This window comes from Cicer arietinum, chromosome 4, assembly GCF_000331145.2.
Source record: "Cicer arietinum cultivar CDC Frontier isolate Library 1 chromosome 4, Cicar.CDCFrontier_v2.0, whole genome shotgun sequence".
In the NCBI taxonomy this organism is placed as follows: domain Eukaryota; kingdom Viridiplantae; phylum Streptophyta; class Magnoliopsida; order Fabales; family Fabaceae; genus Cicer; species Cicer arietinum.
In genome coordinates this window covers 12,118,698-12,146,624 of record NC_021163.2, presented here as the reverse complement: position 1 = coordinate 12,146,624, position 27,927 = coordinate 12,118,698, and the positions used below count along the sequence as shown (strand labels likewise).

Here is a 27,927-nt window from a genome sequence, read left to right as displayed (position 1 = left end):
CCCATATCATATATAGGAGTAGGGCTGTGAAAAAACTCCCTAACTTCAAGATTTCTCTCAAAATTTTTTAAGAAAAAACATATTTTTTAATTTATTTTGATATTTGTTCGAATAAAATAAATTTCAAAAATTTTTAAAGAAATTTTTTTTTCAAAATAACCAAAAAATTGGAAGCTATAAACCAACTCTTTTAAATCCCACGAAATAATTGGTCGGAACTTTAAAAAAATTATTTTGATAGAAGGCTTAATATTAAAAGCTTATAAAAGAAATTTTTTAGATAATCTTGAAGTTAGGGAGTTTTTTCACAGCCCTACTACTATATATGCTATGGGTGTATAATACCTCTAAATCTAGATCTAATGTCATTTATTGGGGGGAGTGGTCATGTGTCTTTCACATTCCCATGTGAGTGCTTAATTGAGTAAAAAAAAAATGAGCGCTTAATTTAGAGGTATTATACACCCATAGCATATATAGTAGTAGGGCTGTGAAAAAACTCCCTAACTTCAAGATTATCTAAAAAATTTCTTTTATAAGCTTTTAATATTAAGCCTTCTATCAAAATAATTTTTTTAAAGTTCCGACCAATTATTTCGTGGGATTTAAAAGAGTTGGTTTATAGCTTCCAATTTTTTGGTTATTTTGAAAAAAAAATTTCTTTAAAAATTTTTGAAATTTATTTTATTCGAACAAATATCAAAATAAATTAAAAAATATGTTTTTTCTTAAAAAATTTTGTAGAAAATCTTGAAGTTAGGGAGTTTTTTCACAGCCCTACTCCTATATATGATATGGGTGTATAATACCTCTAAATTAAGCGCTCATTTTTTTTTTACTCAATTAAGCACTCACATGGGAATGTGAAAGACACATGACCACTCCCCCCAATAAATGACATTAGATCTAGAATAATTTATTTAAATTGCCTCACAATAACAATACTTATTCATTTCATACAAAATCAGCCCCCAATCCCCACCCAACTTTTGCCACCATGAAAACCTCAAACCCAAAACCAAATGCCCATTTGACTTTCATCTGTGTAATACTATACACCTTCACCTTGAAATCTATTCTCTATTATTTCAAAATTATATATTAAAGTTTACAACTCAGCACAAGGTAAATCCCAAAGCTGTCCCTATCATTCACTCCTCCAACGTTGTTTTATAATCATTAAATCCTATTAGCACAATCTGATTGTCTCCTTCTCGAACCAAAGTTTTCATCTTTTTTTTGTCAAAAAAAAAGTTTTCATCTTTTGATGCTTTGGTTTTCTGGGTACTTTGACCAACATTCAAATTTGGTACAAGTCGTTTTTCCTTATTATATTTCCTTCCTTGCTGCTTCCTTTTACTCTCCAATTTTGATTTATTGATCAAAGTCATAGTTTTGGCTGAAGTAATCGAATTTTGAGTCTTTGAGTTTCTGGTTTTTTTTCCCTGTAAAGCATCTCTGTTCCTACTTTTGATATATTCAGCAATTTCAAACCCCTATGTAATTTTTTGTATTCTTCAGATTGTATAATCTCTTTATTTTGAGTAGAATAAATGTTATAGCTCTTATCACAAGGAAGTTAAGATTCTTGGTCATTTTGTTGCTAAATTGTATACCTACTCGAATTTTCATCTAATACTTAATTTTTTCTCTCTATTTTTGGGGTAAATCTGCTACCTGAAGTTACAGTTTTTAATCAGTGATCATTGTTGAATCCACAATTTTTTATAGTGTCAATGTTCTATTAATTGTACAACAAATAGAGTAGTCGTACTATTATGAAATTTTTGTTTGCACTTAAACTTGAACACTTGAAGTTGATATCTATATCTGTAAAAGCAAGTCATTATTACCTTTCAGGAATTTTTCCATTTGGTGGAAAGACAATATAGGTATTTTGTGTACTTTGTATGCTTAGGTTGTAGGAACAATGTCAATTATCTGTGGCTTGCCTCTCGTTGAGTGTGTGTATTGTCTAGCTTGCGCGCGATGGGCTTGGAAACGATGTCTACACACTGCAGGCCATGACAGTGAAACTTGGGGCTTTGCCTCAATCGAAGAATTTGAGCCTGTCCCACGTCTATGTCGCTATATTTTAGCTGTGTATGAAGATGATCTTAGGCACCCTCTTTGGGCCCCTCCCGGTGGCTATGGAATTAACCCTGATTGGTTAATACTTAAAAAGACATACGAAGATACACAAAGACGGGCTCCACCATATATATTGTATCTTGATCATGATCATGCTGATATAGTTCTTGCCATTAGAGGACTAAATTTGGCTAAGGAGAGTGATTATGCTGTTTTGTTGGATAATAAATTGGGGAAGAGAAAGTTTGATGGAGGGTATGTTCATAATGGGTTGTTGAAGGCTGCCGGATGGGTTATGGATGCTGAGTGTGAAATTTTGAGGGAATTCGTCGAGCAGTATCCGAATTATACTCTTACTTTTGCTGGACATTCGCTTGGATCAGGTGTAGCTGCAATGTTAAGCATGGTGGTCGTGCAGAATCGAGATAGGCTTGGAAATATCGAGAGAAAGAGAGTTAGGTGCTATGCTATCGCTCCTGCTAGGTGTATGTCTCTCAATTTGGCAGTCAGATATGCAGATATCATAAATTCCGTCGTGCTTCAGGCAAGTTGGTCAGAATCTTATTTGCTTACTTGCAGAATATTTGACATTCCTTTGAACATTTTCACATAAAGTAGAATGTGATCATTGTGATGAATGTTAAATTAGAGCATTAGAATGAATGTAACACCAAGACAAATATTTTCCTGAAGTTTATTTCATGTTATAGCAACCTGATGGAAAGATGTTTGATTGTTGTTTTTTATTATGAGATAGCAATGGACTTGTCCTTATGACAGTTACTATATGTGGGCTTAAGATAATTTAAAATTTTAGCTTATACTCCCTCAATACACTATTAATGCTGCATTTGTAATTTGAAGTTAACCAGTGTTTTCCTTGATCAGGATGACTTCTTACCGAGGACAGCCACACCATTGGAAGATATATTCAAGTCTCTTTTCTGGTAGGTTGTAAGATCACATGTACAAGTAATTTTATTATTATCTTGCTTGTTATATAAGATCCGAGTATGTTCTAGTGGCAACTTAAAATGACTGTCATTGTAATTTAATAATGTTTTCATGAGAAGATATTGGTTTCTTGGATTGGCAGTTTACCATGCTTGTTGTGCTTGAGATGCATGAGGGATACATGTATACCAGAGGAGAAGATGCTGAAAGATCCAAGGAGACTCTATGCACCCGGTCGCCTTTATCACATTGTTGAGAGAAAGCCTTTCAGGTATCACTAAGGATTCCAGGAAGAGCTTATGCAGTACTGTAACAGTAATTTTGGAAGCTAACAGCAGTTTAAACATAATGTATCCATTTGATTTGTCTAGCATGTGTTTATCTTGTTTCTTCAATTATATGCAAAATATGCTTATACTGGTTTTTCTTTTGGCTTTACATTTATTAACACCTTTTTCTATGCAGATTTGGAAGGTTTCCTCCAGTTGTGAGAACAGCAGTGCCTGTAGATGGAAGGTTTGAGCATATAGTCCTTTCTTGCAATGCTACATCAGATCATGCCATTATTTGGATAGAGAAAGAGGCTAAAAGGGCTTTGGATGTAAGTCTATCAGCCTTGTAATTTTGCACTTCATTTTTTCGGGGAAGCGAAGTAAAACTTTTGTTTCTCTTTTTATGTGTTTGGGTCAACTATAGTTATGTTGACTAAGGCCCTGGATGCAATTATCACCCTTTTCAATCAACGGCCTGAAGATTTGAAATACTTAGAGTAATATGAATTTTGAGAACCAACATGGTGTGACACAAATCACACAATCCCCAGATAACTGGGTTCCTTGAACATGTGGTCATGGGTCCGATTCTGATCGGTGTGTATGGAAAGGCACCTCTTGGAAGAGGTCAATTTCTTAAATGAATCTCCGTACCTCAAAGGATTAACTTCCGATTGTGGGAGGCAAAAATGAATAATATGAATTTGGAGATGTAATTATATCATATTTTTTTTTTCAGCATCACACCACACTGATAGCAATTTTTGTGTCTCTGTTACATCTCCCTTGTGTAGCAGAAAAAAAAAAGAGCTTTTGACAATTTCCTCTTCACGTCCTTCAAGTATGCATATAAACTTTCATATTTTTCTGAATTAAATATACTTTTAGTCCTTATAAAATTTCTACATTTCAATATTAGTTCCTGCAAAACTACAAAATTATCATGCAAACAATTTTAGTTTCCACGGTTAAGGCAACATATATTTTTTAATGAATTTTTTCATGCATATTAATGACATTATAGAAAGTCCATTCACAAAAAATAAGCTTAAAATTCGATTTCTAAGTTCATATTTTCATTATTTTTATCTTGGTATTTTAACATTTAAAAAAATAATATTTAAATCATATGAATTTAAAAAGTTGTAAATTTTTGTGGATTATATTTTTATAATGTTTTAAACATGATTGCAAAAAATTATTTAAAATTTTTAAAGTTAAAAGACAATTAAACATGTTTCGCTTAATTTTGTAGGGAGTAAAAGAAATATTTAGATAATTTTGTTGGGACTAAAAAATATATTTTTATTTTATACGGATTAATATTGAAAGGTCATAATTTTATAGGAACTAAAAACATATTTAATTTTATTTTTTTCATACTGTAACAATTTGAGCTTTTTGTAGGCCTAAGTAAAGAATTAAGTTCCACTAATTTGACATTCTATTTAGGGCCTCTTAGAATTGATTTATTTGAGCTTATCTAATGACATAAACACTTGTGATACTCTTTAGAAAAATTTATAAAAACAACTTATGACGCGATCATAAATTGATTTCAGCTTATTTCCACAAGCTTTCCAAGATATGTTTATGAAAACAACTTATAGATTATATATTTGTAAACAGTTTGACTTTATTTTATCTTTTGATATAAAAATAACTCATACATAAGCGTTTAAGTGCTTCATATTTTTGACAACATCTTTGCCATATGGTTTCTTCCAATTGCAGTTGATGCTAGAGAAAGATAATACCATGGAAGTACCTGCAAAGCAAATCATGGAGCGTCAGGAAACAATGACGAGACACAACAAAGAATACAAAGCAGCATTACAAAGGGCTAAAACGTTAGATGTTCCACATGCTTATGCACCACCATCACAATATGGAACATTTGATGAGGGAGAGGAGAATTCAAGAAGGTCAGAGGCTGAATCTTCAATTGGTTCAACTGATAAGAGCACAGTGGATGAAAGCTGGGATGTATTGATCGAGCGCCTTTTTGATAAGGATGAACATGGCCGTATTGTGCTCAAGAAATGATGATAATGTAATTTACGTGTACTAAAATATATGAATTCTTGTCTTGAACTAAAATTCATTCATTTTTTTTGTGAATTTTGGTGTGAGTGAAGAATGGTAAATTTTTTCCGTAGAAATTGTTGGGAATCGTGTTCTCTTCTTATGCTTCATATATGTAAGGATACAACAATTCATTCCATGAATAAGTGAAACTTACATTTCCAGTTTCTCTTATCTATATCTCTGAAAGCTGAGTACAATTTATCCTGCTTATTAATATATAGTTATTGAGAAGTTTATCGTCATAGCATCCTGCAATTAATGGTAAATCGGAGTACCCTTGTTTCCAAGAGAGAAAAAATGTCTTTGCATCAGATGCGAAAGAGTAATTTTCTTTTTAATTCTTTGAACAACTGTTCAATCTTATAAAAGAACAGTAGAAGTTTTAGTTAAGAGATCTCTTATGTTAAATGCTATATTCTAGAAGAAACATTTAAGTTCTCATTATCCACAAAAAGTAATGAACCCAGAACCAGCTAGGTTTCACAGCATTTTGTAGCAGAAGAGAAACAATAAATGGTACACAGCATTAAGTTTATTGCAAGCCAGGAAGGGATCGTTCACATATATAAGTCCTTTGACTGAAATTCAATGATTTGAAGGTAATTGAATGTGACAAAATTATACTACTAGATTACGATTATACAAATACTACTAGATTACCTTATCATAAAATTCTCAAAATCCGTCACCATTAAAAAAAATACTTGTTTGTCATAAAATTATCAAAATCCATAAAAAAATTCATGTTTGATGCACTCTTAAAGTCCGTTTGTCAAACTAAGTTTGACTTCAGTTGTTTGTATGCATAAGATTTTTTTGGTAATTACATGTTTAAAGTACTTTTGATAAGTAACATCCAAATAAATCACAGTTTATCATAAGTACATTTGAGCAAAGTTATCATAAATCACATTGAAGCAAACTCATTTTAATCAAATTTAATTTTGCAAAATAAGTTTTAAAGAAGAGCGCAATGGTTATGTATTGATGTGTAAAGTAATTTTATACGCAACAAGTCATATTATATATATTTTACTTTCATTCATTCCGTGCAATAATTAAACAGTAACAATGAATCCCAAGCCTAGGATCCTCAAAATGCAGACTGCAGACATAACTAGATTAAGATAAGCCAGGAAAAAGATAATGTACAAAGAAACTAAAAGAGGAGCAAAAACAGTTCAACCACGTTAATACTCAATTAAACAATTAGATAAACACAGGAAATATCATAATTTCATTGCACGGACACAAACCTAGACAGAGTAAATCAGCGGGAAACTCCATACAAAATTGTGGCAAAAACATCACTACTCTTCAGCATAGTGTTGACTCTCATTCTTAACCGTTAACAATCACTAGTATCATCGAAACTCTTTCGTAAAATTTATTATCCTTAAAAAGCTACAACTCGAGAACATTTCATTTTGTTACAAATTAATACAACTTTATAATACCTTTAAAGAGGCTCAAATTTCATAAATTTTTATTTCCCTTCAGGAGAATGATTTGGTTTCTTGAGTGAGCATGATGATTTAAAAGCCTCAATTTGTGACTGGCATTTAACATAGTCACCCTTGTTCTCTTCCAAACACTTTTTTAAAGCCTCAACATCGCATGGTGAAATTATTTTCTTCACACTGCTACTATTATTCTCTTCTTCGTGACCCATAAGTTCCAATTTAGTTAGAATGAAAAAGGTTCTGTATTTTACATCAAATTGCAATAGAGTCAATCAAAATAATAAAACCACAACAAATTAATAATTTAAAATAAAATAAAATCAGTGAATTTTGGAATTGAAAATGTGAATGACAGAATAAGCAATCGGTAGAAATGAATAAGCGAAATATCGTACCGCAACGAGGCCCAGCACGGTACGGTAAATTTGGTGAGTTGCAAAAACGAATCTACGAGGTGAATTGCAAAAGTGTGAGGTGTTTTAGCAGAAAATAATGACACTACGATGGGAGATGGAGGGAAAGAACAACTCTGCAAACCCTAACGCTGCTCAATGAAGAAGACGATGACTAGTTATCAATAAATTAATTGGAAAGAGCAACTCTGCAAACCCTAACGCTGCTCAATGAAGAAGACGATGACTAGTTATCAATAAATTAATTTTCCGTTTATGTTTTTTATTTTTGACGGAATGTTGGTATTATTGTTTTTTTTTTTTTTGACAGTTGGTATTATTATTACTATATGCTTTTTTATTGCAATAATGTATGCTAACCTTTAAAAAAAAAACTAAATAGGAGAAATTACATCTTCTTAAAGTAAAAAATGTTTGGCCGGCTGAATTTTGAGTTTGAATATTGCAATAATTTTTTGTCAAATTTTTCTTGCATCCCGATAGAATTTTGGATTAGTAGGCAAAAAATTAAAATAGCATTTAAGAAAGAGAGAAACCAAAACAACTATGTTCTAAGAAGATAAAAAAAAAATATGAAACAAGACAAAATATGTGAGAAAATTAATTATCTAGATAAAAAGAATACAAAATATGAAATAGATGAATAATTTTAGACAAAAAGTAATTTAAATCACCTTTTCTATGATGAAGAAAAGAGGATATGAATTATAATTTGTGTCTATAGAATTATAATGAATTATAATGCTTATGTAATTTTTAGCTATAGAATTATAAACTAAGTGGATATCAAATTATGTTACACAATTTAATAATATTTTAATTAATATAAATTAGATTGGATTAAAAATTTATATCATATAGATTATTTATTTATAATATCATAAAAATTAACGACATTTAATAAAAATATATAAGACGTTAATTTTGATATATTTCAATAACATATCAAATAATTTTAAATGTTTGAAATAGTTTACATAAATGATTTATTAATATAAATTTTCTATCAAATTATAAATTTTTAAAAATTAAAACACAACTGAGCGATGTATCTTAAAACTTATAACAATTCACTTATATCTTATAAAAAAAAGAATATTATTGTATACATTGTTAATATAAATAGATTTTATATTGTTAGTCAATCACAAATGTTATATCATTAGATATGTTCTTAAATCATGTTCATAAATGATTAGAGGGTGTAAATCTTTTCACATTATTAATGTATGATAATTAAAATTTTGTTTTTATTGTTACAATAGATTACAATTATTAGGGTTAAATAAATTTTATTTATAAAATTTTAAAATTTCATTTTTAGTCTCTATAAAAAATCTGATTTTTTAGTCCTATAAAATTATCATACATGTGATTTTAGTCTTATTGAAATATCACCAAATATTTTTAGATTAACTTTTAATAGTCATGTTGACAATATTATATGTAGTTTATCCACACAAAATAAGATCAATTTTTATTTTTTTAATTTTATATTTTTATTAATATTATTTTGAGTTTATAATATTAAAAAATTCACGTTTCATTTATCTAAAATTAAAAAATTATAAATTTGTGTGAAAAAACTTTTTATAAGATTCTAAATATTGTTATAAAATATACGTTGTAATTTTAGTATGAACCAAAAATACGTGTATAATAATTTTATAAGAATTAAAAATGAAATTTTAAAAAATTTATAAAAAGTTTATATTTAATGCTTATTATTTTTCACATTTTTTGGGGTGATATTGTCGGTACTGGTATTATTATTATTATTATTATTATTATTATTATTATTATTATTATTATTATTATTATTATTATTATTATTATTATTATCATCAATAATAATTTTATAAAACAAAAATCACTCATTTTCTTTTGTAAAAAGTTATTAAAATAGGGACTAAAGTAAAAAATAAAAATAAAAACATGTAAAGACTAAATTTAACAAAATTTGATTTAACATGTATTTAAAAAAAGTATGTTTAACATAATTTTTCAATATAACTCAATTATTTATTTATTTTTAAAATTAAAAAAAGATAATTTATTTTTTATTTATTTCAAAATAAAAGATTTGATATTTTATCAAATTTTATAAACGTATCTACATTCAAAGAATATTTTGAAACAAAATCCTTTATTTATTCACCTTCCAACTATTCACATTGAAACAAACTTGCCACTTTAACAATAAAAGAAACAAAACGTTATCTTGATCGATTCTCATTCCAATTAATTCGAAGATCACAAAAAGATTCAAATTGATTTGATATTAAAATTAAAAAGATTATTATTTTAAATAGAGTTCCGTTCCTTTCCTATATAATAGTAATAGTAGTAGAGATGTCTATATTGGTATACAAATCAAAGACAACTCAATACAAAAACACAAGCAAGCAAGATTTCTTCACTTTCCAGCAAATCAATCAAGTGTAAAAAACCAATGGTATTTCTTTAATAAATCAATTTTGTTTTCGTTTTATTTTTGGTTTAGTTTTGAATTAGAAATAATTATTAAACTATATATTATTTTCTTAATGATGAAGGATTGTGGTGAAGGTGGTGAGAAAGTAGTAAGCATGAAAGAAACATCAACAAAAGTGCACAAGAATGAAGAAATTTTAAAAGTGAGCAACGATTTCAATGCTCTAAGTATTGATAGAGAATGTGTCACTATTAGAGCAAGATTGGTGGAACTGTTTAAAGAGCATACAAAATTACTTTCGAGATTCGACACTTTGTTGACGCTAAAGGATTTTAATCAAATCAATAACGAGCAAATAATCGACAAACTTCAACAAATAGAGTCAACTTTTCGACTGCTTTGGAACAATTTCGCGATCAATAAACAACCAACTAAAAATGTATAATTACCTAGTATTAATATAGATGAAACTATTATTGTATTTCTAGGCTTCCTTTCCATACCATAAGGTGCCTAATTTTTTTTTGTTGATATTGATTGGTTGAATTAATAATATGCATAGTTCTTTTATCTATGTTTGTTTGTGTTACTAATTGTTTATAATATACTTTGTATTCTTTTCTTGGAGTGCGTGTTTATAATAGTTTTTTTTTTCTTGTTTGTAAACAATCACATTTTAAAATAAAAACAATTTTTATGTTTGTTTGTTACAATTTAAAAGAAAAATAAAAACCTTAAATATAATACAAAATTTGCTTTAAATGAAAATATATCTTTAGCAACATTTTTAAAAATTTATTTTTATAATTGATTTTTTAAAATGAATTTAATTTTCACTCTAGCCTACAAACTCAAAACATATTAATTTTTTTCTTACAAATTTATATGTATATTAAATATAAAAATAATTTATGTCAAATGAACTCTTATGGTTGAACGAGATAACTTGCAAGTAATTAGTCACTTAATAAAATAAATATCAATTTTTAAATAGTCTATTCTAAATATGTCTGAAATAATATGTAATAGCACATAGTTAATTGAGCAATCCATGCGATAAGATGCCTACCCTTTTTTTGATATTGATTGACTCAATTAATAAAATGCATAGTTTTTCTTTTAACTATGTTTGTTTCTGTTACTAATTGTGTATGGCATAATTTGTATTCTTTTATTGGAGTGTGTTTGTTATTGTTTGTAAAATAATCACATTTTAAAATAAAATAATATTTATATTTATTTATACAACTTTTTAGAAAATAAAAAACTTGAAAATAATCAAAAATTTGTTTTAAATGAGAATCTATTTTAACAACATCTCTAAAAAAATTATATTTTATAAATAGTTTTTTTCTTTCTTAAAAGTAATTTTCATGCCAACGAACAAACACAAAATATATTCTTTTTTATTTTATTTTAAAAATCTATAAATTATTAAAAATAAAATAACTTTTTTCAAGTAATTAGACACTCTTGTTTAAATAAGTATCAGAAATAACTTATATATAAGAAAAAGTTGTGATTTTTAAAATGCATTTACTGTTTAAATTATTTTTATACCCTTATTTAAGGTGTCCTCTTTCAAGATTATTAGTGAATATTAATATATCACAATTTTGTACAAACATATATATGTAAAAATAATTAAAACACAATTATCTAGTACATTGATTTTAATATTTTTGTCATTTTCTCTACAATGGGATAGAGGTAGTATTATATTTTTGGGCTTTGTTTACACTAATTTTTTATTGATATTGATTGCTCAATTACTAAAATGCATAGTTTTTTAAGTATGTTTGTTTGTGTTACTAATTGTTTATCCCATACTTTATAATATCTTATTAGAGTTTGTGTTTGTTATAGTTTTATTAGTAAAATAATCACATTTTAAAATTAAATAATCACTTGAAAGTTATATTTGTTTGCTACAATTTTTTTAAGAAATAAAAAACTTGAAAATAATAAAAAATTTGCTTTAAATGAAAATATGTTTTTAGCAATATCTCTAAAAAATTATTTTTATAATTGATTTTTTAAAAAAGAAATTAATTTTCACTCTAGCGTATAAACTCAAAACATATTAATTTTTTTTCTTAAAAATCTCTATTATTAAATATAAAAATAACTTATATCAAATGGACTCTTATAATTTGACTGCCATAACTTTCAAGTAATCAATCCCTTTGCCTAAATAAGTATCAACTTTTAAGTAGTTTCTTCTAAACATGCATGGAATAATATGTAATAGCACATAGTTAATTGAGCAATACAGTGGTTAGTTGATTATTACTAGTTAATTTAAGCGTTGGTGCGTACAATAGGTGAATCACACCGAAAAATTGAGTTTAATATGAATCGATTCACTGTTCTGGAAAATTATGCTACATACATTTCAGTGAAGAAATGATTGCATTTCTGGTAGCATCCTTTTAGTATTTCCAATTCTAGAGTCTGCAATATTACTAGAACTCAATCTAAAAACTTGCCATGGCCAACATATACGTCTCACTTTATGGCTATTATTACGTTCACGTTTCTCTGCTTCCTCTAATTGTCTTGTTAGTTCCTCGATATGCCGACGAAGTTCAACTCCTCTGCTATCAGCTAGCTGCAAAGACCTCTCTGCTGCTTCTTGTGCAGCTATTGCAGTCATTGCTAGTTCTTCTTTCAGTTTTAATTTTCCATTGGATATGTCCAAAGCACCCTTTGTTTTCTGTAGTTCTTGTTTCAACGTAGCCATCTCATGGAACATTCAAACATTATATCAATAATAAAGATATAGACTATAGAGTAGTAATAATTACAAACTAATTTGGCATTAAAACATTAAGAGTTTATAAAAATTCCTTACCATTTTGTCACGCTCTTCAACCTCTTTTTTTCCAGCTTTAACTTCCAATTCACAAGCTTCCTTCCATCTGGCTATTTCTTCTTCTGCTTCTTTGATTTCAATCAAAAACTCCTCAATCTTTTGAGAGTCAGACAAAAAGGAAAAAAAAGCTAGTGAGAAAAAAGAGCTTTTGTTAAGGAATGATAATCCAATTTATTGATCAAGTAATAAGTGATTACATTTTGAGCCATTATTCTCTCTCTATCTTCTAACTCCTTGATGTAGAGTTTATTATCTTCAATCTCTTTGGTTTGTTTCTCTGTGAGACACTGGAGTCGCTCTGTGTCTGACCTGGCATCAAGTTCACAATAAATAATCCAAAACCAAGCTAGATGAACTCAATATATGTTTTTGAACTATGGTAGCAAGGTAATACTATAAAATCAAAATAAGCTCAGATAACATACGCCCGGTTTGAATAAACGGTTTAATTAAGAGCTTATAACATAAATGCGTATATCATATTATAAGTGTTTATGTGTAAGATACTTCAAAGTCTTTTTAACTCTCTTTATTGCAGATTATGCAGTTTTAGCTTAAAACCATATATCACTATGATGGACAAGAATGTACGAATTTAACATAATTAGTATATGGTAGAAGTACCTAGATTCTTCCAAAGATCTTCTCAATTGAGTGATTTCAAGTCGTAGATTCTTCATTATCCTTTCTACTGTTGAGGCCTTGGAAAATGACCATAAATTTCAGCACAGTAACTCTTTTGCAAGAAGTAGACTACAACTCTTATATATCAAAAGTGTAACACTTCTTTACTCAAACACTTGAAAGACACAAAAAATGTAACTAAATCTGATGCTGATACAATAGATGGGAACTGAAATAGAAAAAGAAAATGGCAACCAAATTTCTAACAGAAAAAAAACTATAAATCTAATAATACTAATGCTATCAGTGGAGTGATAAAATAACTCATTATGATTCTTTTTGTTTGTCTTTTTTTGTGAAATGTCTATAATATTACAAGAGAGACACTTTTTGGTAGAAAGGAATAGTAGTTTACCCAACCAATAATGCCTTGAATTACAAATACAAAAATGATATTTTTCCACGCAAATTTGACAATAATTTGAATGATTAATGCAGTTTAAATATGTACATGATTATGTTTAGTGAATGGTTAATGATACAATAAGGTGTCGCAACTCATTAACCGTATGTAATTAACTACAATGTTGAACTTTATTAACCACAATTTTCAGATAATGTGATATGCATTAACTATCCAAATTGTGTTCAAATATACATAAACTTTTGGTGTTCAAATATGTATAATATCTATTAATCTTGATTTGTTTCAAATATGTACCTGAAAATTGTGGTTTGCAACACTCAAAATCGTAGTCAATTGTGTTGGGTGGATGATAAATGAGTTACAATGTCTTGCTGTATTCATTAACTATTCACTAAACGCAATTAATCGTATATTTAAATTGTGCTAATTATCTAAGTAGTTGTTGAAATTTGTTGTTAACTTTGAATTTGAATGTAAAAATAACAGAGATCTTAAAGATAACAAGAGCTTACCAAACTGATAACTTCCAATTCACACTCACTGCTACTATCTGATATGTTAGCCTCAGAAGTAGTATCTGTTGATTGTTCATTACTATTACTATTAGCACTTCCTCTCATGAACCCAAACCCAACTTTCTGCAATCCAAGCTCAGCAAACTGCAAAAGGGGAATCCTTTTATGGTCATGTCCCTTAATTCTCTTCTCTAATCCTTCTTTCTCCAACAAAGCAACCCTAAACAAGTTATTAATATCCCTATTCTCTTCAGTTAAACTAATCAAACTGTTCTCCAATTCTCTCTTTTCCTTCCTCCTTAATTCCTTATATTTATCCACCTTTGTTTCCACCTCAATTGCAAGCTTTGATATCAACCTTGCCTCTTCCAATATTAACACCCTTGATTCCTCAACTAATTTTAATTCTGATTCCACACTAACCATTTCTTTAACAAAATATTCATCTTTTTCTCCCTCTAACCCCTCTATTACTCTAAATAAGGATTCCTTAGTTGAAGTGAGGGATTCAAAAACATTCAACATCAACTCATTTTTGTTTTCACTCTCAACTGCTTGTTTGAAACCTTCCATTTCTTTTTCAATCAATACATCTTCTTTTCCTCTGAAAACCGTTTCAAAGTAAGGAAGTTTATCTGAATGAAGAACATGATAGGATTGTTCCATGTTGCATATAATAATATAAGGTGTGTATGTGTGTGTGTATGGTTGGTTGTGGATGTTCATGAAGAAGAGAGTTTAGAAATCAAAACTAACAGTCAACAGAGAAGAAGGTTAGGTTGGTGGGAATTGGAACTATTGGCCAACGCAACTTAAGCTTGGCTTGGACTAGAGGCTTTCATGGATTTGAATTTAGTGCATAAATATGTCACGTAATTTTCGATCTCCACTCTCAGTTGATCTTAAATTGACAATAAGAAGTGTTATTTATTACAGATAATTATTACAATAAATAGCAGAATAAATGAAAATAGGAGTTTTGAGTAGTGGACAATTATTATTTAGAAGAATCATATGTTACCTCGTAGGATCCGTGTGTTTCTTGTGAATATTCAACCGTAATAATGATCATTTTTCATTGATTTTGTTATGGTGTAATAAGAACTTTTCTATTTCGAATTAATGGTAGATATAAAAAACTGCATGTAATTGTCTTTTCTTTGTTAAAGCGGATCTTGGTCTTAGTTTTGATACATAAATTGTGATAAATGGTGACTCAACTTTAATAATTAGATTTAATTATAATTTTAGTCTCATTTTTATTTATTAATTTTAAAACTAATCATTCTATTTTAAAACACAACAATTTTAGTTTCTATCAGTTTTTTTAACTACAAAAATAATGATTCTATGTATTTTAAATGACATGACATAAGATTTTATTAGTAAAATTATTTAGATGAATTAACTATTTTTTTGTTGTTAGTTTAATCACAAAAATAAATCCTTTTTGAAATTGAAACTAAAATTTTAGGAGTGTTTTATTAAAATTTTATGGATATTAATTGATAACATTATTATGTCATATGTCATATCGTTTAAAATATATCATATGCCTATTTTTAGTTTAAAATTTTGACAAATGGCCAGAAACTGTTCAATTTTAAAATAAGGACACCAATTTAAAAAATTGGTAAAAATAAGAGTATTAAAAGTGCAATTAAGCTTAATAGTTGTTTATTTTAACTAAACTTTATGTTGAATTATAAATTACTAAGATCTCTTTTTCACAAGCAATTGCAAGTCTCTTCAAATAAAGATTCCTATGTTTGTATTCTTAACAAATGTTTTTAGAACACTCGTCAACATTTGTCTTTCAAGAATTAGTGTAAATCATATGTGTATATTAGAGCATCTATAGACAATTTGATATTTACCAATCTGTCCATCTAGAGGTGCTTTCTATCAAGTCATTAATGAGTTTTAACTAAAAAAAAAAAATTAATTGTGTTGGGACAATTCGAATTTAATTTTTAACTGAAACAATTATATGCAAGATTTTAATTGTCTTTCGACTGAATTTTAAATTATCACAGTTTCATTTTTTTAGAAAGTGTTAAGGAAGAAAAAACAATTAACTCGAAATCACAATAATTTTTTATTATTATTTAAAATAATTTATTTTTTCAATTTATTTATTTTTGATACAAAATAGATTTATTTACGTATGTTATTGTAGCAATTTGTTTTGACTAAGCATTTTTTTTTGACAATATTTAGCCAAGGATATATATAATAATTTTTTGGACAAATGATATATAACAATAAAAGGCTTAATTGTACCTTTAGTCCCTTATTTGTATTGATTTACAAATTGATTATCTGATTTTAAATATCGACAATTTTGGTTCTTTCTTTAATTTTTTCTAACTAAATGATAAGGTGATATGTTTTAAATAACATGATATATAATACGATGATATACACTGATTAACGTCCATAAAATTAGAATAAAACACAACATTTTTTTCTTCCAAATTTTAAATTTAATTAATGATATATGAATAATTAATGTATTTAGATAGTTTTATATCATAGAATTATATATCACGTCATTAAAAATATATCAAAACTTCACTTTTTAGTTTAAAAATACAAGATAGACCAAAACAATCGACTTTTAAAATAGAGAATTAATCATGTGAATTGGTGATAATAGATTGATCAAAATTACAATTAAATTTAATAAAAACAAATAATAATGCAAAAATATATGTTTAGTCTTATGAGTTTAATTTTATTTTAAAATTATTTTAAAAAACACATTCATTTGATTTTTGTCTTTATAAATTTATTTTATTTTTTTATTTTTATCTCTTCTTCGATTGTCATTAATTTTTTGTTATAGACAAACAAAATAATAAAATAAAATTATAATTATCATGTCTTTTAGTCCTAATTCAAATTTCAAATTCGATATTATTTTTCTATCACCTTTTCATTCTTGGTGATTAAGTTATAATCCAAAGTCGTTTCACGGTTCACCAACGCACTAACCCAGTGGGACCCACCTGTACATAAAAAGAAAGTAACGCCGTTTTTAGCGTTGATTGATTCCATGAAAAATCAATTGCTTCTTCTTCACTTCAAATTCCACACTATAATAGTGTTGACACTTTTGTTGCGTCTTCTACTACTACCTTCTCCAATCGCCCTCGATTCATCGATTCCCTGCAATTGTTGGATCTGATGGGTAGCATCGAAGAAGCGGTATCGGTTACAGAAGACGACACTGTTTACGTTGCGGTGGGAAATAACCCAAAGAAGACTCAACTATTATTGCATTGGACAACTCAAAAATTCACACGGAACAAAATTTGCCTTCTTCACATTCACCCACCCCACCATCTGAATTCGTTGAGTGAGACTCTCTTCAATTCTCTCACTTTTTTACTTCGTGTTTTTAATCTTTTTTTTTCTTTATCTTTTTCTGGAAATTCTTATGATCATCAAAACTGTAAACATTTAGTGGAAACTTTGTTGTGTGGTGCTTTAATTAATTAATAATTAGTTGCTTATTTTGAGTTTTGCTTGTTGGGTTGAATGGTTGCGAATGTAGGATTTAATTTTTGGTTGGTCTATTTGTTTCCCTTTTTTTTGAATTAAAATTTCCAAGATTTGTCTTGTTAAGTACATTTGGAAGCTGCAGCCAGCAAGGACATTGATATATATGGATTTAAGTTTGAACTCGGGATTTTCCACTTCTCCACACTTATGGTGGGTGAGTCTAGCCACTAGGCTATTTGACCACACAAAAATTCCCAAGACCTTGGTCAAGAAGAAAGGAAGATTGACTATAGTAATGTTATTGAATTGAACTCTTGGAAGGTGAAGCTCAGAAGACAAGTATTGGATTATGCTGTTTTTCTTATACCGCAATAATAATTGATCAAGTAAATGATGGAACTGGCATTGAAATTGAATGGACTCATTTTGACTTGTGATTAGTTTGTCATGGTTTCAGAGTATGCACGTAAGAGTATCATTATCAATGAGTTGAATGGAGAAAGCACTTGAAATTTAGGTTTCATTTGATAAAAAAATGAACTTCAAGCCTGACTCTTGTGTACTTAAATGAACCAAGTTTAAAGCTTTGATTTGGACTTGCTAAAAAATGCCAAGTTTCAGCTCAACTTAGGTGCATAGCTGATCTATATGCTCTATTTTGGTTCTGGTTTTGGATTTTATTTCTGATTTTGACATAGCTGATCTAGCTAGTATTGAACCTGTTCCTGGAATCATCATTTTCGGTAGATTAACTTAGGCCTTATCTTATAGCTTGGTAATATTTAATGAAGTACCCTTTTTCGTTTTATTTTGTCCCATGTAAAGCAGACACAAATCTCTCTGGATATGAACCTAAAGACCATGAAATCAGCGCATTCCAGGAGCATGGTAGTCAAACAGTGCATGAACTCCTAGACCAATACATTTTCCCTCTGGTCTCAGCAGGGGTATGATCTTTTTATGATTTTTTTCACTTGTATTGACTATATACTAAGATGAAATTGTTATCTGCTAGCACTGAATCTGTAGTCTAAGTAACCGTATCTGTTTTAGGTTAAAGTCCAATTTACTCCTTCCATCTTAGGATTAGGATCATGTGCATTTTAGTCCTTAAACATTAAAAATGTGCAACAACACATACTTTAAAACTGTGCACTTCAGTCATTCCATCTAAGTTCCATCAAACACAAACAGAAATTGTCATGCTCAAACAACTAAGACCATTTTTTCTGCTGATTTTCTTGATGTGGACATTCCATTATACCTTCTCCAATTTCTGTTCAATGCTGATGGAAAATTAGTCAGAATGACTTAAATACGCATCCGTCTAAAGACTAGGGATCATATTGAGTTTTTTTAAAGTTTGAGAACCAAAATGCATATGTGACTAAATTGAAGGGTGAAAATTGAGCCTTTTTCTTTATTATAAGTACAACTAAATATAACAATAGAGTAGTAACTACTTTCTCCAAAGATGCTTGGTATCTTTGAATTTTAATTAAATTTTAACAGTTTAAAATGTTGGTTTCCCTCTTTAGTAACTACTTCTTGAAGAGGTCTAGACTTTGTTTACATTACCTACCGCGCATGTTTGTAGGTACATGCCTCTAAATTGTTGATTGAGAAGGACAATATTGAGAAAGGGATCATAGAAGCTATTGCTCAACACACTATTAGATGTCTTGTAATGGGAGCAGATGCAGACAGACATAAGTTGGGGTGCCAATTCCAAACCTCATGTTGCTTTTTATTTTATTTCTCTCATTGGTTTGGTTTCTTTTTTCCTTTTCCTCATTTGTATAACTGGGCCTATACAATCTCCATGCATACAGGGATTTCCATTTTAGATATCCCTAAACATGAGACAGCTATCCCGCATGATAGTTTTTTTTTATCTATGCATTGATGTGTTGGTACAGGCTTACTGGTTTTGGAAAAAAAATTGGGCTAGAAACAATCATAGGATATTGCAAAGGAACTACGCTCATTTTTATAATGACCCAAGTATATTGTTACTATGTAAAATGAGAATAAAATTGGTTTTTTCTGTATGGTTAAAACACAATTTGTTTCATGAGTTTTCTTTTGAGTCTGACTTAAAGTTGTGTCAATCGTAGTCTCTTACACAAATTACAGAATTGTAGTGCTTGGAATTGCAGCAAACTGTCGAGAAAAGCTATTTATGTACGTGAACAAGCATCGCTGTCCTGTAATATTTTGTTCATTTGCAAGGGAAACCTCACACGATCTAGGTAAAAATGTAAATAAAATAGGATTCACACTGTATTTATGTGGTTTTAATGTCTAATGTTGATGAAGTGGACTGCATGAGCGTCTTTGCCAATATCTTCATAGCAGTATATGGAAGAATGATTTGTTAAGAAACAGCATTACATGAAATGGGAGCTTTAATAGTATGGTGAAAAAGTCATTCTATGGAAAGTTATGGAATAGTTTATGATCAATTTTATTTTACCCGAACATCATCAAATTTTATCTATATGCCGTAGAAGAATGTTGAAGAGCATGTATAGAGTGACAGAGAACACATAAGCTTTATACAATATTCTGTAATGTTGGCAATAGCTTTTTTAAGCTTATAATAATAATAATATGTGATGGTCTCTTCCACTATGACTTGTGAACAATAAAACAGGGTAGATAGTGAAGACACAATTGAAGAGACTGCCCCTGTATTGTTGATGCTTGACTCAGATAAGGAAGCGAAACAATCTCAAAAGGCTAAATCAAAATTAATTCCTGATGTATTGAAATATTTAGGTATTGTTGCTGAATGTTTCTTTTCTTCTCTATTTCCTTATTGTTAATTTAAAAATGGCATAGGGAAGTAACTTGTGAAATGGTTGTGCAGATTCTGGTGATATGGAAGAGACTAAAAAAGTCAATTCTCACAGTTCTTTAAATGCAGAGTGGTCCTTTAACAGTGTTACTGACAGGACAAAGTTGACAGATTTGCCTATTCATGAGGTGAGAGGTGATTGATCTCCTTCAACCTTGTTGCACAAGTTTCTGCTATTTTATGGTTGCTGCCACTATTTTGTGGTAGGATACTTTTTTAATCTGTGACTTCCTGCGCTTGAAAGAATATTTGATAAAAGTCATGGTTTCTTATGAATAAGATTGGTACAGTGGCTGTTCTACTGTCTCTGGTTCATTTTCTATTTTAACCTTAGGTTTATACTTAATTTCAAAGCATAAAGATTTGTTGAATAAACATTTTCCTCAAACTTCAGGCTAAACCATCAGACACAATACCTTTATCACCAGCATCCTTACTACCATGATGTTATGTATATGAAACATTTGTTGAAAAGATGAGCCTGAATATCAATTGTAAAGGATTGTCAGCTTAATGTGGCAAATGTATGTGTTTGGACTTCGATGAACATGCACACATGGATATGTATAATAAATGGGCTATATGAATCACTATATGATTATGGATGAACTAAATTGATTCCATTTTTCCGCTGAAACTTCAACTTAAATTTTGACAGAATGATGAAACATTACAAAACTGGCGTGCTAAGGAGATAAGTAGAAAAAAAGAAGTTGAAGAACAATTGGCAAGGGAAAAGAAAGATGTACAACAAATGAAGAATCAGCGAGATAAAATAATGTGTGAGTTGCAGATGGTCCGAGACCAAAGTTCAGCTCTTAGAAACCAATTGTTTGAATCCAAGTGTACGGTAACCGAGTTGGAAGAGAAGATTATATCAGCTGTGGGCCTTTTGATAAGTTTCAAGGAAAAACGAGATAAGCTAAGGACAGAGCATGCAAATGCAGTTAGGAAAGTTGAAGTGCTCAAAAAAATGGAAGAAGTGGATACTACATCCTCTTATGAGGTAGAATTCCCTGCATTTTCTTTCATGGAGATCAATGAGGCAACTCATGATTTTGACCAATCTTGGAAAATTGGAGAGGGAAGGTACGGAAGTGTTTACAAGGGACTGCTTCGCAACATGCTTGTTGCCATAAAAATGCTACCCTCTTATGGTTGTCAGAGCCAATTGGAATTCCAGCATCAGGTAATTTTATATTCTCTTTTTATAGTGGCTGTATGGTTCTGAAAATAAGAGTCAGTCCATGCTGGTTAAAGAACCCCAAAAAGATGTCAGAATGGGTTGTGATTTTCACTTGATGGACCTATCAACACTATTTCCGAAGTATTGTACTATGTAATTCCAATTTTTACTACACGTGGTTAACTTTCTGAATATGTTTTGATGATTTTATGTATTGAAAGTTAGAAATTGCCGACGTAGTGAATTTATGACTTTAATTTCTTTTAAAGGATCGACTATGAGTCTGAGATCTATTTACCTTCACTTTGTAGCTGGGTCTAATTGTTTCCTCATATCTGTTTAAAATGTTTTAAAATTTGTATTCTAAAAGTCATATCCTCTGATCTAAAGTATCTATGGTAAAAAAATCCCAATTTAATGAATGTCATAGATTCTTCTTCCATGAGGAACTCACAGTTTTATTTTACTGCTGCCATATTATTGGTTGAATTTCAGGTAGAGGTTTTAAGTAGAGTAAGACATCCAAACCTGTTAACACTAATTGGAAGCTGTGCAGAATCTAAGTCACTTGTGTATGAATACCTTAACAATGGTAGCCTTGAAAGCCATCTTGCCTGCAAAGATAAGACTCCACTTCCATGGCAAATTCGAATATCCATTTCTACCAACATATGCTCTGCTCTAATCTTCCTTCACTCCAGCGAGCCTTGTATTGTCCATGGGAATTTGAAGCCTAGTAAGGTTCTCCTTGATGCTAACTTTGTTGCCAAACTTGGTGACTTGGGGATTCATTCTTTAGTCCAGCATAGTGTGGATTCAGCGGACAACACAAACCCAGTAGTATGTCACAACTCGCATAACTATTTGGCGTATGTGGATCCAGAGTATCTTGTCACTGGTAAATCTACACCAGAGTCAGATGTGTATTCATTCGGAATCATACTGTTACAACTTCTAACTGGAAGACCACTTTCGGGGCTAGTTAGAGATGTGAGATGTGCATTGGAAAAGGAAAATCTTAAAACTGTGCTGGACTCTTCAGCTGGTGAATGGCCACTTGATCAAACCAAACAACTTGCATATTTAGCACTGAGGTGTTGTGAGAAGAGTTGGCTGAACCGGCCAGATCTTGCGTCGGAAGTCTGGAGTATTCTTAAACCATTCAGAACTACTTGCATAGACAGGAGACAAGAGTTGACTTCTAAGAAGCTTCAACGCGCTCCTTCTCATTTTGTATGCCCCATTGTCCAGGTGAAGATCATAATTTGTTCCAAATGCATTTTTATCAAAGCATTTTGTATTTTTCTTTTGGGGGTGGGTGGGAAATAATATAAGATGAACATTTAATTCCGTTCCTGTAAATGATAATGATGTTGGTTGTTTTTTGTTTTACAGGAAGTTATGGAAGATCCATACATAGCGGCAGATGGGTTTACATATGAAGAAGAGGCAATAAGGGGATGGTTGGAAAGTGGTCACAACACATCCCCTATGACAAACCTTAAGCTTGAACACACAAATTTGGTACCTAATTATGCACTACATAATGCCATTCAGGAATGGCAGCAACAGTGAATATTTTCCTTTATAATTGCACATATACTCATGTAAATTACATTTATCTTGAAAATAGATCTTCTCAAGTGAGCAAGTAAAAGTGTATACACTCTTGAATATTAGCCAGTTGAGATAAATGAAGGTTATATACACTATTACTTGCTTACTTTGGAGATAATTTTACGAGTAGCAATTGCCTAGTAGAGTAAGTATGTTCCGTGGAGAAAGGAGGAAATAGAGGGGAGGATAATTTTTAACGAAACCTTCTCCTTGGTTTGGTTGGGATCTTTCTAAAGTGAGGGATTATAATGTAATTTTCAAGAACCCCTTTCATTTTTATCAAAATTCTAGAAATTGAAGTTCTCATTGTCAAACAAATAAATAAATTGAAGTTCTCCACATTTGATGAATGTATGGGGATTCTAAACATGTAAACCATATGTTTTTGGTTCTGCCATGATTTTGAGGTGTATAACTTGATTTTAACATCTTTTCGGTTCCTTTCCCCTTTAATTGGAAGGAAGTAAAATTGTTGAACTTCAAATTTAATTCTCTATATTCACGAGATTTATGAATTTTTTTCTCCTGATTTTATGAAATATAGTGATTGCATTTTTCTAACTCAATTTATATGATTCATTTGAAAGTCCATAGTTAGAAGTTAACTACTAACAAGTTTGTTAGGTAAAATTAGTTGATATAGTTGATAAGAAAAAACTGTAAGGCATTTCTAAACTATTTATAATACAATAAAATGTAACTTTTTAGAAGAATGCTTATATTACTTTTAGTATGTTTGTTTGTTTTTAAGTATTGACTATTTTTAGGAATTTTAATATTAATTCATTTATTTTTATTCTTATTTTTTAAACATTTGTATTAAAAAACAAACAATATCAATTCTTCTTCTTGTCTGAATTGGATAATGGACATTTCGATTTTGATATATAATGTTTATTTCAGATTGGAATTCTTTTGGAGAACTTCTTTTCCCATCTTCAAAAGTTCACATAAAAAAAAATAAAATTTATGCGGTTTGAAAATATCCTTCTAAATAACATCACTATTGTTTTAATAAAAAAAAATCACAATATTTTAATGGTTGTTCATCCACTCCCTATTCAAAATGTATATAAAAAAATTATTAAATTGGAGTTTCTTACAACATCGTTATTTCTATTTTTCACTTTTGAATTGGAGACACTGCCTGTGGAAAAATTTCCCTTGTACCCTCCTTATTATACCTATACCCCCAAATTTAGAATGAAATGACTATTTTGCCCTCGTATAAATAATAAAACCTCACAAAATTACCATTCCACACTTTCACATTTCCGGAACAGAGAGTAAGTTTTTTTTCAAAATTTCCGGAGAAGTTGAGAAACAAGTTTTCCGGTACAGAGGTTGTACTCCGGAAAAGTTGTTTTAAAGTTTTCCGGTACCGGAAATCTTTTTAGGAAGTTTTCCGATACAGAAGAGTGTTCCGGAAAACTTATTTTTGACATATCCGGTACAGAAAGCGTTCCGGAAAATTTGATTGCCAACATTTCCGGTAGTTACCGGAAAACTTGAGCATCAAGTTTTCCGGAAGTTACGTATATTTTTTTTTAATTTAATTAATTATAATTTTATAACTTATTGTGATTTAATTCTTTTAATATTTTAATATTGCTTCCAACCTGGTGCAATGTCTGGCATTGGAAATCCATCTTTCATCTTTAACTGCAAAAATTAAATAAATTAACAAAATATAAGACAAAATTATCAGAATAAAATTTAAAAAAGTATAAGAAAATAATTACCGGAACCCAGTGATTTCCATTAACAAAACCAATACAACAAATGCGATCATTTTTTGTCGATCCGGAATGTGAACCCCTCATAGGAAAGAAAGTCATTGAAAATGTCAGACCGAACGTGACAAGAATAATATTATATGTTGTCGCTATCACGTAACCCATATCAGGCATGGACAACCATTTATCCATGGGTTGAACACCTAAGCCGGATATCATCAACGAATCTCTTACTTCTTTAATGCGTCCTGTGAACAATCTATCATATGGAGTTACATGAGAAACAATCTCTTGATCCAATCTCTTGCGGACCAAAGACCAACACTCTTCACCGAAACCAAGCAATAATGCAATAGCGCGAAAACCACAATTTCCATCAGCTGCCACGTCAAATATGTCATCAATGTATGGCTGAATAATATCAGGAAATTGTGTCAATAACAAATTTTTTGAAGAATGAGATGACTGAGAGGGGTGTTTCTTTGATTGAGAGGCTTGTCTCTTCTTTGATTGAGAGGGTTGGGAACCAATATCTTCACCATATGTTGCATTAACATGCTCAAAGTAAGAAGGGTCTCGATATACATCATATCCATCTGGCTTCATACCCTTACTCTTCTTCACTCTTCCTTTGGTTTTGACTTTTTCAGGTGGTGGACATATTGAACTTGTACTTGGAAAAGCAAGTTCACGCACTTTACTCTTCAACACTCGTTTCCCAATAACATCAAGTGATCGAAAGCGTTTCCATAAGGCATTCATCTCAGTAGACATATCCAACTCTGATCCATCTTCTGTGTCTTGAGTGAGTTCACATTCCATGCTTAATTTTCTCCATTGAATATGCACAGAATCTAGAGGAATTGGTTCACCCATTAATTTATATTGTCCCAATTCACAAGCACAAGGTAATCCGTATGTCCTTCTCAGAGAACACCCACATATAGATTTGTCAGTACCCACCCACTCAACTTTGTCGTATTCTTCAGCAATACGTCTTTGAGCTTCTGTTGATACAAATGTATTCAATCTCTGATAAAATGGATTTCTGTGCTCATGCTCTTCATCATAAAAACTTTTTTGAAACGAGGCTCTGATTCTTTTATGTTGTAACCTTATCATGTTGTTCATAGCCTCCCAACATTTACACAAATCACTCATGCTATTTTCTAACATTAACTTCAGTTTCCAGTGAGCCGACTCAACCCTGTAAAATTCAACAATATATAATAAAATTATATTAAATACCTGTTAGTCGTTGTGTTCCCCAAATGCATCACTTTATTTGTCCATGCTTCAACAAATCTTTCCTTATGTGGAGTCAACCAAGTTTCTTTGACATAATCAACAAACACTTTAGTATCAACACATGATTGTTCAAACATATGCAAGCGCATCATATACTCTTTTTCATTACTACAATACATAATGTCTTTCCACATATTCAATATTGACTCTTGTCTATCCTTTAAGACATATTGCTTGCATTTTGCTCCAACATTTTTTTCGATATGAAATCGACAAAGTAAATTAACAGCATGTGGAAACACAATGCCAACTGCATTCATTAACGCAAGATCTCTGTCTGTCACAATTACTTGAGGGAATTTATTTTGTGTAACAAACAAATCTTTTAGTCTCTCTAATGCCCAACAAAAGTTTTCTTCCCTCTCACATTCCAAATAAGCAAACCCAACTACAAATGTTTTCTCTGTTGATGTCATACCAACAATTTCAAGTAATGGCATTCTGTATTTATTGGTTTTGTAGGTACTGTCCATAATCAACACAATCGGAAACAAATTCAACAACTTCACTGAATCTGGATGCGCCCAAAAAATATCTCTCATAACATCGGAGTCTTCACGCTTTCTATTCCAGCACACATATTTTGCATCTTCAATTAACTTGAATAAATGTTGCATCTCTGTTCTATTACCTCTCACGCGCAATCGAATGATACTTCTCTGTTTATATATTTGTGAGATCTTAGTAACATTACTCTTATCTCGGTCTTGCAATGAGAGTAATATGTGTCTCGGTGCAACATTATATTTTGTTAATTCATGAACATGCTTTCTATCTTCTTCATTTAAGCGCCCAACATATGCATGCCCCTCCAAAGTATCAGGTAATTCATGGTTGTGAATTCCACAAATTACTTTAACTATCCATCCTGAACCATCTTTTAATGGTTTTGATCTAAGCTTGAAAGGACAATCACATTTTTTTGTTGAACTTCGAATAGAACTAGCAGCACACTTGTATTTTCCCCCTTTGTCACAACCTAATATTAATTTATTTCTCCGTCCTTTCTCACCCGTCTCTATATCTGATCTTCTGATAATAACGGTAACTTTATTTTTTATACCAATTTCTTTTGCCCATTTCACAACAGTATCCCTTGAATCAAATATCTGAAATAAAATAATTATAATTAATCACAAAAATATATTTTTATAATATTAATATTAAATATATTTATTCATACCTGATCTGTGTCAAAAATATTTGTAGTATCGACACATGTTTTGTCCATTAATAGTAGTGGATTATCCATATCTGTTAACATTTAAAAAAAATTAAAAAACTTAAAAAAAAATTAAAAAACTTAAAAAAAAATTAAAAAAATATGGTCTGTACCGGAAAACTCAAAAATGAAGTTTTCCGGAACCTACTACTGTACCTGAATACTTGCCAACCAAGATTTCCGGTACACAACTTTCCCCTTCTGTACCGGAGAAGTCAGTTTTAACATTTCCGGTACTACACTGTACCGGAAAACTCAGTTTTAACATTTCCGGTACTTTACTCTATACCGGAAATCTTGTTTCAAGTATTCCGGTAGTTACCGAAAACTGCCAC

The 27,927-nt window shown here is 30.2% G+C and overlaps 3 protein-coding genes and 1 long non-coding RNA gene across 11 annotated transcripts; 2 read left to right on the top strand and 2 right to left on the bottom strand.

Moving 5' to 3' along the window:
* Positions 1 to 950: 950 nt before the first annotated feature.
* Positions 951 to 5,576, top strand: LOC101492754 (uncharacterized). Its single transcript, XM_004496495.4, has 5 exons — positions 951 to 2,635; positions 2,980 to 3,038; positions 3,188 to 3,316; positions 3,511 to 3,646; positions 5,052 to 5,576. The coding sequence occupies exons 1-5, from the start codon at positions 1,931 to 1,933 to the stop codon at positions 5,361 to 5,363; spliced, it is 1,341 nt and encodes a 446-aa protein (XP_004496552.1). The 5' UTR covers positions 951 to 1,930; the 3' UTR covers positions 5,364 to 5,576.
* Positions 4,620 to 7,454, bottom strand: LOC105851889 (uncharacterized). 2 transcript variants are annotated; one of them, XR_012162769.1, is made up of 3 exons: positions 7,264 to 7,454; positions 6,863 to 7,108; positions 4,620 to 5,085 (listed from the first exon to the last, which is right to left on the bottom strand). It is a non-coding gene; the product is annotated as an uncharacterized lncRNA (long non-coding RNA). The 2 variants fall into 2 exon arrangements; XR_001143665.3 differs by lacking the exon at positions 4,620 to 5,085 and having other exon boundaries at positions 6,573 to 7,108.
* A 4,573-nt stretch (positions 7,455 to 12,027) lies between these two features.
* LOC101492195 (uncharacterized protein At3g49055) lies at positions 12,028 to 15,072 on the bottom strand. The gene is made up of 5 exons (XM_004496494.4): positions 14,154 to 15,072; positions 13,215 to 13,291; positions 12,788 to 12,899; positions 12,570 to 12,686; positions 12,028 to 12,458 (listed from the first exon to the last, which is right to left on the bottom strand). The coding sequence occupies exons 1-5, from the start codon at positions 14,880 to 14,882 to the stop codon at positions 12,111 to 12,113; spliced, it is 1,383 nt and encodes a 460-aa protein (XP_004496551.1). The 5' UTR covers positions 14,883 to 15,072; the 3' UTR covers positions 12,028 to 12,110.
* A 2,127-nt stretch (positions 15,073 to 17,199) lies between these two features.
* Positions 17,200 to 23,723, top strand: LOC101491859 (U-box domain-containing protein 32). Of its 7 annotated transcripts, XM_027333686.2 has the most exons (10): positions 17,377 to 17,517; positions 18,121 to 18,294; positions 18,492 to 18,610; positions 19,261 to 19,382; positions 19,808 to 19,915; positions 20,320 to 20,444; positions 20,536 to 20,651; positions 21,182 to 21,712; positions 22,205 to 22,960; positions 23,105 to 23,723. In XM_027333686.2, the coding sequence occupies exons 4-10, from the start codon at positions 19,351 to 19,353 to the stop codon at positions 23,282 to 23,284; spliced, it is 1,848 nt and encodes a 615-aa protein (XP_027189487.1). In that variant the 5' UTR covers positions 17,377 to 17,517; positions 18,121 to 18,294; positions 18,492 to 18,610; positions 19,261 to 19,350; the 3' UTR covers positions 23,285 to 23,723. The 7 variants fall into 7 exon arrangements, with proteins under 7 accessions (XP_012570155.1, XP_012570157.1, XP_012570156.1 ...); XM_012714701.3 differs by lacking the exon at positions 18,121 to 18,294 and having other exon boundaries at positions 17,200 to 17,517; positions 18,489 to 18,610; XM_012714702.3 differs by lacking the exon at positions 18,121 to 18,294 and having other exon boundaries at positions 17,201 to 17,517.
* Positions 23,724 to 27,927: the final 4,204 nt, after the last annotated feature.

Coding starts and splice junctions, on each gene's coding strand:
- LOC101492754 (XM_004496495.4), top strand. CDS start 1,931: ATGTCAATTATCTGTGGCTTGCCTCTCGTTGAGTGTGTGTATTGTCTA. Junction 3,039..3,187: donor ATATTCAAGTCTCTTTTCTG/GTAGGTTGTAAG, acceptor TTGGATTGGCAG/TTTACCATGCTTGTTGTGCT. Junction 3,317..3,510: donor GTTGAGAGAAAGCCTTTCAG/GTATCACTAAGG, acceptor TTTTCTATGCAG/ATTTGGAAGGTTTCCTCCAG.
- LOC101492195 (XM_004496494.4), bottom strand. CDS start 14,882: ATGAACATCCACAACCAACCATACACACACACATACACACCTTATATT. Junction 13,292..14,153: donor AATTGGAAGTTATCAGTTTG/GTAAGCTCTTGT, acceptor TCATTTTCCAAG/GCCTCAACAGTAGAAAGGAT. Junction 12,900..13,214: donor AGATCTTTGGAAGAATCTAG/GTACTTCTACCA, acceptor ACTTGATGCCAG/GTCAGACACAGAGCGACTCC.
- LOC101491859 (XM_012714701.3), top strand. CDS start 17,346: ATGGGTAGCATCGAAGAAGCGGTATCGGTTACAGAAGACGACACTGTT. Junction 18,611..19,260: donor TCCCTCTGGTCTCAGCAGGG/GTATGATCTTTT, acceptor GCATGTTTGTAG/GTACATGCCTCTAAATTGTT. Junction 19,916..20,319: donor GGAAACCTCACACGATCTAG/GTAAAAATGTAA, acceptor ACAATAAAACAG/GGTAGATAGTGAAGACACAA.